Source organism: Tauraco erythrolophus, chromosome 6, assembly GCF_009769465.1.
Source record: "Tauraco erythrolophus isolate bTauEry1 chromosome 6, bTauEry1.pri, whole genome shotgun sequence".
In the NCBI taxonomy this organism is placed as follows: domain Eukaryota; kingdom Metazoa; phylum Chordata; class Aves; order Musophagiformes; family Musophagidae; genus Tauraco; species Tauraco erythrolophus.
The window spans coordinates 46,711,359-46,726,585 of record NC_141470.1 but is presented as its reverse complement, the minus strand read 5'-3'; the positions used below and the strand labels follow the sequence as shown (position 1 = coordinate 46,726,585).

General features: G+C 56.4%; 1 protein-coding gene across 3 annotated transcripts in view; it reads left to right on the top strand.

Annotated features, from left to right (window-relative positions):
* LTBP2 (latent transforming growth factor beta binding protein 2) overlaps positions 1–15,227 on the top strand; it is a 75,377-nt gene that overhangs the window by 48,894 nt on the left and 11,256 nt on the right. For 2 of the 3 annotated variants that reach the window (XM_086614015.1, XM_086614014.1), the window contains 12 exons: positions 5,330–5,452; positions 5,948–6,112; positions 7,781–8,011; positions 8,568–8,590; positions 10,005–10,044; positions 10,402–10,494; positions 11,580–11,705; positions 11,875–12,003; positions 12,458–12,577; positions 13,520–13,639; positions 13,839–13,961; positions 14,159–14,284. In XM_086614015.1, coding sequence (XP_086470141.1) covers positions 5,330–5,452; positions 5,948–6,112; positions 7,781–8,011; positions 8,568–8,590; positions 10,005–10,044; positions 10,402–10,494; positions 11,580–11,705; positions 11,875–12,003; positions 12,458–12,577; positions 13,520–13,639; positions 13,839–13,961; positions 14,159–14,284 — 1,419 coding nt within the window. Of the gene's footprint in view, positions 1–5,329; positions 5,453–5,947; positions 6,113–7,780; positions 8,012–8,567; positions 8,591–10,004; positions 10,045–10,398; positions 10,495–11,579; positions 11,706–11,874; positions 12,004–12,457; positions 12,578–13,519; positions 13,640–13,838; positions 13,962–14,158; positions 14,285–15,227 lie in introns of all 3 variants that reach the window. The other variant, XM_086614012.1, reaches the window with a different exon arrangement.

Here is a 15,227-nt window from a genome sequence, read left to right as displayed (position 1 = left end):
TAAAAACATGTGGGAAGGTTGTCAGCTTGTTCAGTTTGTTTTCAAGTGGGAGAGTGCCACAAAAGTGATTCCTTCTGTTCTGAGCTGCGTCACTTGTCCATGCTGCCAGGCTGCCCTGCCTGCTCCACACTGCTGGGGTCTATCCATTTCTCACCCCCGCGGTCCCTCAGCTCTGTATGAGGAAGTGCTCATCTTCATCCATCCATAGTGCCATCTCTCCACTGTTCTCCAGTTCATGTTTATTTGGCATCTCTTGGACCCACAGTGCTTGTGTTTTAACATGTTCTGACTGAAGTGGAATTTTATGGTTCCCTTCTCGTGATTCATGATAAGCTGAGAGGTGTCATCTCAAAGATGCAGCAGGGAGCTTGGGCCCCAGCCATGCAAACCCAGAGCTGGCAATCCAATGACTCATCTCTTTTAGCTGGGACTTTCCACCATGCTTTCTTAATTAATGATTCAACCTCTGCACATTGTCCTGGGGGAGAACTTTCAACAACGCAATGGCTTCTGTTCTCCTTGGTGCTCAGATATCATCCCTTATGCGGCCGCAGACAGTGCTACGGGTATGAGGAGCTACCTGGAGACATCAAATAGGAGTTGAAAGAGCAGAGCAGCTGCAGGTACTCAGGTCAGTGAGCAGAGACCTGCAGCGCCTGCTCTGGTTTTCCATCCTTTCTGGAGCAGGGAGAGGCTCAGAGGAGCAGAGGGAGATGGCAACGTGGAGTTGGCTAGGAAGATGGTTTTGCATAGGAAAAAGCACAAACCAGAGATTTGTGTGTCCGTGTGCTCCTTTGTAAGCAGGGCTGGAGAAGTTCTATCAGCCTGGAGAAGAGAAGGCTCTGGGGTGATCTTATAGCAGCCTTCCAGTACTTAAAGGAGGCCTACAGGAAAGCTGGAGAGGGACTTTTTACAAGGGCATGTAGTGATAGGACAAGGGGCAATGGATTTACACTGAAAGAGGGGAGATTTAGATTGGATATAAGGAAGAAATTTTTCACTCAAAGGGTGGTGAGGCACTGGAACAGGTTGCCCAGAGAAGTTGTAGATGCCCCATCCCTGGAGGTGTTCAAGGCCGGGTTGGATGAGGCTTTGGGCAACCTGGTGTAGTGAGGGTTTCCCTGCCCGTGGCAGGGGGGTTGGAACTAGATGATCTTTGAGGTCCCTTCCAACTCTAACCATTCTATGATTCTATGATTCTAAGTACTGTTGTGCAGATGGCCTGCTGCCTTGAGGTGCTTTTCCCATCTCTGCTGTTACAGCATGACAGTATGACAGGAAGCCAAGCACTTCACTTAGGATCCAGAGTGAGCAATTTGGCTGATAGGCTGTAGGAGAAGCTACATGGGGTCTTCTCTTGCCAGCCCAGGTAGGAGGGGAGCCAAAAGGCTGGACAGCAGCTGATGGTTCCTGAGGCCTTTGGCTGTAGGAGAGGAGCTGAGCTGGGAAGAAGCTGAGCTCTGGCTTTGCAGGCTGTTGGCAAAGCACAGATGAGTGACTGGAGGAGGGCCCTGGCAAGATCCCACTTTCCTCTCTTCTATATGGATGGAAAGGGTTATTTCTGGTGCCTTCCAGCAGAGGAGCAAATGGCTTATCTCTGCAAGATCTCCCTTTCCTTCCTGCATCCCATTGACCAGGAACAAGGCTGCAATGAGTCTGAGTTGAGGGTGCCTGGCAAACCCAGTCAGGAAACCTCCCAGTGCTGCTGGGACCAGCAAGAAGGGTAGCACTGGAAGGGATAACGTGGTTGTAAACATGAGGCAAAGATTGTCTTGGAGGCTGCAGGCTGGGGTGCCTGGAGACAGTGGTAGGGAGGTGTGCATGCGCAAGGGTCACCGCACAGGACACATACCAGCACCTTGGTGTCCATATATCCTTGGTGCCCATATATCCTTGGTGTCTTGTCGTGGTTTTAGGCTGATCCAGCAACTAAAACTCACACAGTCTCTCCTTCTCCAATAAAGTGGAGAGGAGAAGAATATAATAAAGGGACTGAGGGATGAGACAAGAACAGAGGGAGCACCCACCAACCATAGTCTTGGGCAAAACAGACTTGGCTTTCTTAAAAGCAAAACAATTTATTGATGGTTACTTAGAAGGACAAAGGGAAACAAAACCAGTTACTCGAGAGGACAGAAAGAAACAAAACCAGATCTTAAAACTGACACCTTCCCCCCCCCCCCCTTTCCTTTTCCTCCCGGCTCTACCTCCTCCCCCCAGCAGCACAGGGGGCAGGGAACTGGGGCAGTACAGGTCAGTTCATTCCGTGCTGTTACTGCTGCTTCTCTCTCAAAGGAGGAGGAGTCCTTACACCCTTTTCCCTGCTCCAGTGGATCCCTACCCACGAGGAAAAATCCACAAACTTCTCCAGCGTGAGTCCAGCCCACTGGAAACAATCCTTCCCCACAGATTGCTCCAGTGTGGGCTTTACCACAGTCTCGGATACTTAGGGAGTTGTTGCCACTCGCTCCGGCGTGGGTCATCACACAGACTCCAGATGCCTCTCTGCCTTGTCGTGCATCCCAACACGACCATCCTCAGGCTCAGGCATCTTCCCTCCACGGGCTGCGAGTGGGTCTCTGCTCCACCGAGGCCGTCCTGGTTGCAGCGGGGGCCGCCTGCTATCTCACCATCAGCCGCAGGGGAAACTCAGCTCCGGCACACCTCCTCCCGCTCCATCCTCACTGACCTGGTGTTGATGCAGCTGTTTCTCTCAGATCTCAGTTCTCTCCAGGTGAACTCAGCCCAGTGGGCACCCCGGGAGTGGGGTGCCCCCGAGTTCCCCAGCTGGCTCCGCCGCCGCCATTCTCCGTGGGCGGCGCCGGCCCGACGCAGGCAGCTGCCCGGCCGGGAGCCAGGGAGCGGGGGCAGTGCCCTCCTCCCTTCTCTGCTCGATCCTGGGCAAAGCACCTTTTCCGGTTCCTTTGTCCCGACTTAAATAGGGCAATTCGCAGAGGCGCCCTATTGGCTCAACCCTGAGGGGGATGGGAGTCTGATCTGGTGGCCAGAACCAAGCCTAACCCGGTTCCAAAACCGGGGAGGTCACAGGGACCAAAACCCCTCTCCTGCCACCAGAACCCCCACCCCCTCCACATCAAACCATGACATGTCTGTTGCTCACGCAGGTCCTGTCTGCTCCCAAGCACTGGTGTAAACCAGCCTGCACCTTTCTGCCACAGGCCGGCTGACCCAGCATTGCTCTTTCTGAGGAGCACTGGCAGGCTTGCATGGGGCAGGAGGCAAACATCTGAGACAGCTTACAGATCTCGGTTTGCGGTCCCTGAGGCCTCTCTCATGGGCCGGCCCGTCCCTGGCACACTGCAGGGGGTAGGAGTGAATGGCCCCAAGCGCGCCTGCCTGCTTCTGCTCCCTGTGGGGATTTCCACTGCGGGTGGGTCCTCTGCTGCCAGTGGAATAGAGGAGGCTGGACTGAGGCCAGGACGTGGCCCTGTTTTATATTAAGCTCATAAAGCCCAGCCCTTGGTGCTTGTTTGTTTTGTGCTCTCATTACTCTAATCCCTTCAATCTTTTTTGCTTATGCAGAGGCCAAACACTTCATCCAGTTGGTGTGTTGGAATGATGCAGTGCTCCGACTGTACTGGGGAGTGACAGGGATGAGCCCCAGGGCTCCTCCGGAGAGCCCAAACCTCTTTGCTGAGTGGGGTAACCAGCACATTTGGGCTCTAGCCATTAGTTTTTCTCATGAACTCTGTCCTGTGCTTGGTACGGAGCTGGAAACCATTACATTACACAGCGAAACCCTGCTCTTCCCTGGGCTGTTGCACATCCCTGTAACCTTGGTACTTCCATCTGACTGAACGTCATGGCCTGTCTTGATGGCCCTTATGTGTCTCAACCATGTATGGGGCAGCCGGTGGGGTGAACGAAGAAGTCTAAGAGCACAAGACTGGGGAGGACCTCTCAGTTCATAAAGTCTGAACAACAGCTGTCATAGCTGGCTGTGCGATACCCCCACTTCCACCAAGCAGTGATACTTCAGCTCTGAGGAATAAGGTAGTGCTGGGAAAGCTGTTCATGAGCCTATCTGCTCTCCGTCAGGCTCTTCCAGTGCCTCCATTCTTCTGAGTGTCCCAGCAGCCCACCTCTGCACTTCTTCCACCTTGTGACAGTCGCTAGAGCAACACTGGATGCTCTCAGGGCACCCGAGGTCTCACCAGGGCCTTGCGCACTGGTGTTAGGATTGCCCTGAGTCTTTGGACAGCATTTGACATGACGCTGCCTGGCATCATGTTGGCATTTTTGGGTCTTGGCATCTTGCAGCTGTCCCGTGAGCAGTGAGTGCACCCAGGTCCCTCTCGCTGCCTACTCCCACCTCTTAGCTTGTAGCGTATGTTCCTTTGATTTGTCTCAGGGTGGTGCTGAGGTTCATCCTGCTCCTCATGCTCCATGCTCCCATCCAACTCTTCCTGCACTGCTTGTGCCTCCTGACACAGCACATTTTGTCAGCACACATACTTTTCTGGTGCCACGCTCTTTAGTGAAGATATAAAGCTACATCGATCCATGAGGAAATCTTCTTCCTCACTCTCCACTGTGAAAGCTGCCCTCAGCTCCCCCTTACATACCTTTTGCCAATCCCTGTCTCCTTCGGCTTAGCTCATACATTCCTGCGTGGTGCTGTAGGAAAGGCAGGTGCTGCAGGCCAAATGGATGAGACCGATGGTGTTTCCCTGGGATAAGCCCAGCTTCTTTCCCAAAGACTGCATCTGATGTTGTGTGCTGAGTCAAGGGCACAGGCAGAGCTTGAGGCAGGGCTTGAGCTCAGCATTTTCCTGGTTGCCCAACCAGTTGCCAGAAGAAGACACTGCAGCAGTGAGCCAGAATGTGGCCCACCATCCCTCCACCTGGCGCTGGGCTATGTGTGCAGGGATCAGTCACTGCGCTCCCTGCGTGCTGGCACTGTTTCTCAGCAAGGATCCTCCATGGATGACGGCTCCACGTGAGCAGGACCAGGGGTCAGGTGAGAGGACAGGACTCTCCAGTCCAGGCTTGTGACCATGATGGCTGTAAAAGTGACCCCGCTGGGGTGGCTCGCTGGAGGGGCCACATCTGTTTTCCATGAGGACCACAGAGCAGAGCAGTCCTTCGCGAGCCGTCCTTGCAGCTGCAGCGAGCAGCTCTGTGTGGCAGATGTAGGACTGCTGTTGCTGCAGAGGTCCCCACCGTGCTGCTAGGTGCAGAGGTTGCCTCAGACACCAGCCCCACTGAGACCTCCTCGGTCTGCAGCACCTGAACGGGAGGCACTGGGTTGGGGGTTCAGTTCACCCTCAGGTTCCCCACATCCGACAGGACTCTCTCCTCCCCACAGACATCAATGAGTGCTTGATGCAGGGCCTGTGCAAAGACGCCGAGTGTGTGAACACCCGTGGCAGCTTCCGCTGCACCTGCAAGCCTGGTACCATGCTGGACCCGTCCCGTAGCCATTGCATCTGTAAGTGCCTCTTGGAACCCCTCGATTTGGGAAAGGGCCTGAGCAGGACCCCATGGCTGAGCAGAGGCTGCGGCGTGCTCCGCGCCTCTTGCAAGCGTGGCCGAGTGCCTGCTGTGCTGTCCCACACTTGTGTGCAGGATGGGACCTCGTGCCTCAGGCCCCCTTTGTCCGTCATTCTTCTCTGTATGGCCCCAGCTGCTGTTCACTGCGGAGCCCAGAGGGGACGTCCCTGCAGCACAGCAGCAGCGGACACAGCTTCCTGGGTTGAGAGAGCTCCCACAGGAGCTGGATTCACTTGGGGTTGGTGCTGCTGGGAGGTGGCCCAAAGGCTGAAGGCTGGGAAGTGTTCTGGGGAGAGGATGAGGCAGCCCTGGGGGACAGGCTGGGAGGCGCGAGCAAAGAAAGGCCTGAGGGGGAGAGGCTGAGCGTTCTCCTTTCTCTCTCTGGTCAGCGTAGAGCTTGACCTCCGGCACTGACCCTGCCGTTGTGTTTCAGCGGACAAAGCGGTGTCGATGGAGCAGGGGCTGTGTTACCGCTCGGCAGCCGGAGGCATGTGCTCCTTCCCGCTCTCCCACCGCATCACCCAGCAGATCTGCTGCTGCAGTCGCGTCGGCAAGGGCTGGGGGGAGAACTGCGAGGAGTGCCCCACACCTGGCTCAGGTGAGACCTGCCCGCTCTGGCTTTTTCCTGCTCTGGTTGGACTGGGGCTTGGGCTTGCCTGAACTGACCGCCATGCAGACGACTGCAGGACCCAGAGCTGGCCTGTGCAATGGGTACAGCAGCCCAGGGCACAGACCTGGATAATACCGGGAAGATAGAGAAATCCCTGATGGGAAACCACTCTGCATCAGAGGGAGAGCACAGTCCTTTGGTCTCTCGTACTTCTTCTGCTGGGATGAAAGCCAGGTAGGATGAGTTTGGCAAGGATGGGCCCATGCAAACCTCGTGAAGTTCAACAAGGCCAAGTGCAAGGTCTTGCACATGGGTTGGGGCAATCCCAAGCACAAGTACAGGCTCGGCGGAGAATGAATTGAGAGCAGCCCAGAGGAAAAGGACTTGGGAGTGCTGGTCGATGAGAAGCTCAACATGAGCTGACAATTTATGTTTGCAGCCCAGAAAGCCAACCATATCCTGGGCTGCATCCAAAGAAGTGTGGCCAGCAGGTCGAGGGAGGTGATTCTGCCCCTCTACTCTGCTCTCATGAGACCCCACCTGCAGTACTGTGTTCAGCTCTGGGGCCTCCAACATAAGAAGGACATGGAGCTGCTGGAGCGAATCCAGAGGAGGGCCACAAAGATGATCCGAGGGCTGAAGCACCTCTGCTATGAAGACAGGCTGAAAGAGTTGGGGCTGTTCAGCCTGGAGAAGAGAAGGCTCTGGTTAGACCTCATAGCAGCCTTCCAGTACCTAAAGGGGCCTACAGGAAAGCTGGAGAGGAGCTTTTTGCAAAGGCATGTAGTGATAGGACAAGGGGCAATGGCTTTAAACTGAAAGAGGGTAGATTTCAATTAGGTCTAAGGAAGAAATTCTTCACTCTGAGGGTGGTGAGGCACAGGAACAGGTTGCCTAGAGAAGTTTTGGATACTCCATCCCTGGAAAAGTTCATGGCCAGATTGCATGAGGTTTTGAGCAACCTGATCTAGTGGAAGGTGTCCCTGCTTGTGGCAGGAGGGTTGGAACTAGATAATCTTTAAGATCCATTCCAACCCTAACCATTCTATGATTCTATATCTCACCATGAGGTAGAGTGGAAGGGAAAGTATCAAAATCCTCAGGGCTGGGAAGAATCTTCAGGTGGTTTGTGTGGAGCATTTTGAGTGATGTGCAAAGCGCTTGGTGCCGAGGGGGTTTGCTTTTATCTGCTCCCCTTGCTCAGCTTGGGCCTTCCTGTGGCATGATCCCTTCCCAGCAGTGCTGACCCAGAGGAGGGATTTAGTTTTTGGTGTCTGGGAGTACCAGCCAGTGCCTGTTAGAAACCCACTCTGCCCTGTGAGCAGATTCCTTCTGCTCGAAGCATCCACCCACAGCAGCCCACCTATGTTTCTGTAAGGATTTAACCCTTAGAAATCTCCAGAAAATGATAGGATGGGAGAAATTGATACCAACAGTCACATACTTGCCTGTCCATACTTTCTTCCACTTGTCCCACCATCATGTCTGGGTGCAGTAAGCCATGAGGTAGAGTGGAGGGGAAAGTACCAAAATCCTCAGGGCTGGGAAGAATCTTCAGGTGGTTTGTGCGGAGCATTTTGAGTGATGTGATCCCTGCACCAGCCTCTTCCTTCCAACCTCTGCCCTCTAAAACTTTGATTTGATGTTCCCTTGCAGAAGCTTTCAAGGAGATTTGCCCAGCAGGACATGGCTACACCTACTCCAGCTCCGATATCCGCCTGTCAATGAGGAAGGCAGAGGCAGAAGAGCTGCCCCTCAGCTGGGAAGAGCAAGGGGAGACCAGCAACTGGACTTTGAACTGGGCAGTAAGGAGACAGCAACTGCAGGACAGCCTGCGTGGGAGCATCCTGGAGACATTCCCCCACCCTGGCACCTTGGCAGGAGAGGGTAGTGTGGGGTCTACTGCTTGAAACTGCTCCATCTGGGCCCCTAGCAAGAGATAGCAATTCCCGTGTCCTGCCATGCCCCTATGGATGGACTTCTAGCTGATAAGGGCTTTCTACATCTGTATGAGTATGTAAGGTGTTCTTCAGCCCTACTGGTTTTCCTGGTGCATGAGACACCATGACTTCAAGCCTCTGGAGAGGATGTTGAGTGTTTCCTGCCACCACATCTTTGCAGTTGGTGCTGGCTGGCCAGGCCAGGCTGCCTCCGCAGGGACCTCAGGTCTGTGTGGCAGCCGTGGCACTGCAGTCCTTGGGCTTGTGTCCATCCCAGCTGGACACTGCTTGTGCCAGCACCTGCTGGAGCAGAAGCTCCTGGGGTCTGCGCAGTGCCAGGAGAGGAGTCCGAGTGTGTTGGCTTTGGGAACAAGCTCTTACAGAGACGCGTGAGGGACTAAGCGGCGGTGTCTCAGAGGTGGGGTGACCTTAGGGCAGCCAGGGTTTGAGGAAGATGCCTGCCTGCCTTGTTACTACTCACTACGCACTGTTTCACTTTCCAGGTGAAGTTTCTTCTGCTGCGCAGGTGAGTAGGGTTTGTCTTGTTACATCTGGGTGTATCCATGGTAGCTTGATAGGCAGGAAGGGGGATGTGATGCAAATAGGTGACAGGAAGGTGTGAAATGTAGTCAGAGAGTGCACTAAAGAGAACAAGTAGCTGCTGCTGGAGGGAACAGTGTACAAACTGCAAACCCTACCACCCTGACTGAGTTGCCATGGCTGAAGGCACTGTGCCACGTGCTTGCTCATCCCTTGCTAAGAGGCCATTAGCTCAAACCAACAGGAGCTGGGAGCTCTACTGCGCTAGTTCATGGCCAGTGTTGACTCCAGCTGGCATTTGCTGGGGCTGAGGTAGGAGCCCAGGCTGCCGTCAGCCTGGCCTGGCTGTGGAGCTGGACAGCAGGGGATGGGGAACCACTGCAGACAGCTCGAGAAGTGCTCCTCTCACAGAGCTCGGTGTTGTGTTTAAGCCCAGCTCACAGGCAGGGCTCCCTGTGGTGGTGTGGGTGCAGCTGAAACCCCGCTGGAGCAGTCAGGATGGGGGTCTCCCACACTGGCTGTGGGAATTCACCCTGTCTGGCAGGAGCAGCCTGGGGACAGATTCTCGGCCAGGCTCTCCTGGGGCTAGGATTCTTTATTATGAGTCTCACTTGAAAAATGTGTGCCTACTGTCAGTAGAGGCTGTGCCATATCTCTCCTGATCAACTCTGAGCCCCCCTTGCTATAGCAGCCCAGCCCTCACAACATACTTGCAGCCCCTCTGAGAGAGGGGACAGCACTGCCATTGTCACTGCTTCATAGACATAAAATGACTTGCCCAAGGACGTGAGAAATCTCAAGACAGGGTGGAAATTTGAAGCAAAGCTTCCAGATTTGAAGCAGAGCAGGGACGCGTGTTGCTGAGCCACCTATTTTCTTCATCTGTCGCGGAAAGTTCGTCAGAGCGGAGATCCAGGTTGTGCTCCGACATCTCCTTTGGCAGCTATCGGTTGCCAGGAAGGGATGCCGAGAATGAGCATTGAGCATCAAGCCCCCTTCTAGTAGGTAGCGCTCTGAGGCAGGTAGAAGCAGTGGCTGTCCTCAGCCCTCCAGACCTGCTGGTGACAGTGGCAGTATTTACCATGCCCAACTGCTCTTCCTGACCGTCTTATGGAGACACCTGCCCCATGGCAGCGCCTGGGTCTCAACTGCATGGCACGCTGGCCCGGCCCCTCTGCAGGTAGCCCCGGGGCATGGCTAGGAGCTGTGTTTTGCTCAGGACAATGTGCTCAGGACAGAGCGGCCCTGCCAGCTACACCCAGCTGTGGCACCTTCTCCTCCCAGCACAGTGTCTCAGGGGGGAAGAGGAGCCTGGAGGTGGAGGGGGGAAATGTCTCAGGGACTCTGCATCCCAACTACATGCATGCAGACAGAGGCCATCCTATGTTTCTGTCTCTCAGGGCACTGCTGATGCCACCGCAGAGCCTGCTACACGCAGAGGTGAGTGCCTAGCTGGTGGGAGGGCAGGGTGGTCGTGGGGAAGAGGACAGGATGGTGAGGAGGGAGGAAAGTGGGGACAGCAGCCCCAGCACTGGGAAGGACAGGCTCCTGGCTAGGCTGGCTGCGTGGTGACACGGGGGACCCCCACCAAGGTGGCTGATGTGGGGCTAGTGGTGGATCACCAGCAAGGTGGAGGCAGCTGTGTTAAATAACAAGATGATGGGGTTACTGCAGCCACCCTGCAGCCCCTTCCCACAGCCCCTTCTCTCTCGGGGCTGTGGATGTGGTAAACCTTGGGCAGGCACCTCTGCCTGGGATCAAGGACTGGACCTCACCTCTCTTCTTCCTCCTCAGCAGAGGAAGAGGAGTCCTGGCGTGGTCCTCCTCAGCCTGGCCCCACCACCACCTGGGATGCTGCTGCTCCAACCCAGATGCCAGCACAAGGGTTGGGTGTGTGTCCACTGCTCTCGGGGATTTCCCTCCTCTCTCTGCCTGGTGCTATGGGGAAATGATGCCCTAAGCTCTGCCCAGGGGCTCTCTCCCTTCCTCAGCCTGCTTGTTTTCCCGCATGCCCCCCCTTCACTTCCCAAAGAAAAGTCCCTGCCCTACTGCCCTGGGGTGTTGTCCCAGCTTGGTCCCGGCTGCTGCCAGCCAGGGAAAGCTGGTCGGCCATGGGGAGGCACAAGACCAATCCCAAACAGAGAGCAAAGCGTTTGGCTTTCTGGGTCCTTCCTTGCCTGCAGCTCACTTGCCTGGTGCAGCAGTGGATGCTGGGCAAGGGGGATCACACGCTGCTCCGGTGGCTTTGGCCCCGTCCGTCCCCGCCGCCCTCCCCCGCCCCCGCCCGGTGGCGTGAGCTGACTCATCGGGAAGCGGGAGCGCAAGGAGCAGCATGTGGCTCCTGGGGTGGCTTGTTTACTGCGCCGGAAACAAGGGCGCTGTTGTTCCACGGTTGCTCAAGTGTCTGGGAGCTCAGCCCCTGCCCTCCGCCAGGGGCTGGAGCACCTTGGGGAGCAGGCCTGGCGGAGGCACCTCGCTGAGGAATGCATCTTCCTCAATAGCCTTTTGTTTGGGGTTGGGCTGGCCCTCCCTGGCCGGCTCAGTGCCGAGGGGTGTGGGGCTCCACCCCACTGCCATCCACGCCCCGCTTAGCAGGGTGGCAAGGGGGAGCGAGCCCTGCTGTCACCCCAAAGGAGCTCCCTCACGGGTGCCAGGCTCTGCTGCCAGCCCTTCTCCAAGGCATGGGGCTGGCAGGCTTCCTCACCACCTTTTCATAGGGCCGGAGCGCAGGTGAGCAGTGCAGGGGACCGGGGCATCCCAGCTGGGCTCAGGCTGCAGGAGGTGGCAGGTTCTGCCACATCCTCCCTGCAGCCCTATGGATGCAGGCTGCCGGAAGATGTAGAGGAGCAGGCTCAGCATCGCTCTCCAAGAAGGGCAAAAGCAGCCTCCCTGGTGTGGTGCTGCAGACAGGAGGCAGACACTAGACTCTGAGCACCCTTTCGGTGCTGCCCTCAACCCCTGCTCTCTCCTCCCAGGGATCAGCAGCTGTGCCTCTTCACCTCTCTCCTGCGGAGCTGGTGCTTGTGTGCTCACCTCGGAGGGATACAGCTGCGTGTGCCACCCTGGCTACATGTTGGACCCCAGCCGCCTCCGCTGCATTGGTAGGTGGGCACCTCCTCTGCCTGCTGAGCCTCGATGGACCATTCAGTCCTTCAGGCTCCTGCGGAAGGTTTTCTGGCAGCGATGCTGAGCCCCTGCCCACCTGCTGCACCACGAGGCTGGCAGGGCTGAGGGTGGTGACTCCTGTCTTCCTTCCTTGCCTGGGCACAGATGAAGACGAGTGTCTGAAAGATCCTTGTGCTGGAAAAGGTCGCTGCATCAACAGCGTGGGCTCCTATTTTTGCCACTGCTACTCGGGGTACACCCTGGCTGTCTCCGAGGGCAAGCAGAGCTGTGAGGGTAAGTGGTGTTCGCCTGGCACAGGGCTCCCACCTCCCCAGTCTCCTGACCTCATGTTCTCTTGTGCACGTGCACACACGTGCACTTGTGCACATACACCTGCACACCTGCACCTGCACATGCACACCTGCGCAACCTCTCTTCCACACACCTGCACACACAGCTGCACACTCTCCCTCCCTGCCCATGGACTGCCTGATGGGTGAGGATCACCCTCTCCCGCTTGCTCAGAAGCAGGACCTTGCCCATGGAGATGTGGACAGGAGCCGGTGATGCCAGCTCTGATCACTGTTTCGTGGCAAGGGGGTGCGAGGACAGATGGGGGACAGAGGGGAGCCCAGGCACGGGTCCCCTGGGCAGAGCCTGCTGCAGGTGGAGCAGCCCCTCTTCTGCACCCAGCCTTCCCCAGGCTGGAGGGAGAAGACTTCAGGACTGTCTCCCTGTGTGTTGCCAGATCGAGATGAATGTGAGCAGCCCTCTACCTGCCGGGGACAGCGATGCATCAACACCCCCGGCTCCTACCGCTGCGAGTGCAAGGAGGGCTTTGCCATGGGCCCCAGAGGACAGTGCGAAGGTGAAGCTGCTCCCTGTTCTCCTGCCTCTCCAACCCACCCTGCACAGGGCTGAACACCTCTTATTCTCACCACTCTAGGTCTCCTCCTGGAAGGGAGGAAGGACCACACCATGTTTGTCTGCCCTGTGCCCCTGCTGAGGGCTGCCTGTCCTCTCCTCTGCCTGCATGAGGGACAAGCATTCCTGGGCTGGGAGAGGGGAGTTCCCCTGAGATCCTCGCCCGCCTCCCCAGGGAGGTCCCCCATGACCAGCACATGCCGGCTTCCTATTCTGAGAGGAGATGCCCATGCATTTTCATGCTATCTCAACACTGTCACCAGATCTTTGTGCTGGCAAGTGGACTGCAGGGAGAGCAGGCTGCAGAGACTCAGGCCACCTGTCCCCATAGCATCTCACTCACATGGCACCACCTGGGCCCTTCAGAGCATTTGACCTTGCGAACATGTGATGTGCCTGATCAAAGATCCCCCTTTCTCAGTAGTTCTTCTCCAACAGAGTGGGTGACTATTTTAGGAGGCAGTACGGGAAACAGGACATGCACAGAATGCTGCTCCCCCTGCGCAGCCTCCAGAAAGCACTTGCCTTAAGGACTTCCTGAGCTGGAGGCTACATCCTAATCATAGTTATGAAAGTCCCTGATGAAACAGCCCTGCACAGATGTTCTCTGATCCCTTTCTCTGCCCGTGCACATTCCTGGCCTTGGCAACATCCTGCAGTGGTGAGTTTCACTGCTGGATTATGTCAGCCCTCAGGTGTGGGTGTAGGATCCTGAGTGATAAATGGGACTATAAGAAGTGTTGCCCAGGCCCTGGCAAACTTATCTCACCTCCTCTTGGGCATCACTGTGCCCCGGAGGGGGACTCTGAGGATCCAGCTGGGGACACCCTGGAGATGGCTGCACTGTTCGCCTTTGGGAGCCTGCAAGGAATGTGTTTCTTGGCAGATGTCAACGAGTGCGTGGATCCCAGCCCTTGCCGCAGCGGGAAGTGTGTCAATACACTGGGATCCTACAAGTGTGTCAGCTGTGGGGATGGCTACCGGCCCAGGAACGGGAGATGTATTGGTGAGGAGCTCAAGCTGTCTCTGGGCAGCACCCTTGCCCCCCGCAGCAGTGCTCTCTGCAAACCTCAAAAGGAGCAGGGGCACAGGCAGCACCCTTCTCCCGCAGGCAGCCAGCCTGCGTGGCCAGGGCACAGTGCCCTGCATGGTAGGACGGCCCTGAGCATCCCCCATGCCATGTTGCCCTTTGCTGTGTCACACAGACGTGGATGAGTGCCTTGTGGAGGGGACTTGTGCTCATGGACGGTGTGTCAACCTGGATGGCTCCTTCCGCTGTTCCTGCTACCGGGGCTACAAGGTGGCACCTGATGGGAAGAGCTGCCAAGGTACTGGGGAGCTGTGGGTCCAGACCCTCTGAAGTGTCATGCACCCAGTCCAGAGGTTTCTCTAGGCTCTTCCTGAGAGCTTGGCTATGCCTGAGTCCTGGCCACCATGTTGGCTGGCTCTCTCAACGCATCTGCCCCAGTCATGGTTACTCCGCATCCTTCCCACTCATCCTGCTTTCCCTCATGTGCTTATGCAGACATTGATGAGTGCTTGGCCCAGGCTGCCTGTCCCTCCGGACTCTGCCTCAACACTGAGGGCTCCTACTCCTGCATGGCTTGTGACGCTGGCTACGCTGTCTCCAGAGATGGAAGCGTGTGTGAAGGTATCCCGTTCCCAGGGACAGAGGAGCGGGTGCTGGAGGGAACGAGGGAAGAGGCATTGCCATAGCTGGGTTATTGGTGGGGCCTGGGGACTTCTTTAGCCTCAGGATCGTTCTCCAGCTCTTTAGCTCTCTGATCAGCAGAGAGTGGGGGTGGGCTGCAAGTGGGTGTCACCTACAGCAGAAGGAAGGAGATCTTCCTCATGCAGGAAAGGGATGAGGGGCAAGAACTTATTGATTAGGCTCCTGGACTAATGACGACCTGGAGGATGCCGACAAAGGCTAGAGGAGTACAGGAGGCCTGGAAACACGGGCAGAGAGGAACCATTGTGTGTGGTTCAGTTCAGAACTGTGTGCCTGGAAGCACATGCCCCAAACGTCAGTCCTCAACAGAGGAAAAAACCTTGGGTCCACAGCCAGTGGAGAGACTGTGGGCACCCAGGTTCCATTTTTCCCCAGCCTCTGATGTGACTTGGACATGTTTAAAAGGAAAGCTTAGTTCAAGGGCTCTGCTGTGCCAGGTATTCGTGACAGAGGGTTAACACCAGCATTGATCTGTGTTGGTTGTGTTGCTGAGACATGCAAGTGCTCCGTCCCAGCCTGACAGCCCCAGCTCAGACAGGGAAACTCCCTCCCTGGTGGCTGCCCACAGGGGACGTCCTGGGCTTGAGATGGCTTCGTGCAAATTCCTTGTTTGGGGCAAGGGAAGGGAGAGGGCAGAGGAAGCCAGAGCTGCAAAGGTATTTGTTTAAAGATTGGCCATGTGCTGCGAATTTCCCTCTGGAGCACTGCAGGGCTCTGCAGCCTGCACATAGCTAGCAGACAAAAGATCTTGCCTTTGATGTGACTCTCAGAAGACCCTCCCTGCGTGGGGGCCTCCAGTGTGGGAGGAAAGGGAGGCCTTCCTCCCTCTATGCTCCTCTGTTTTGGTGTCTGAGAAAGACAG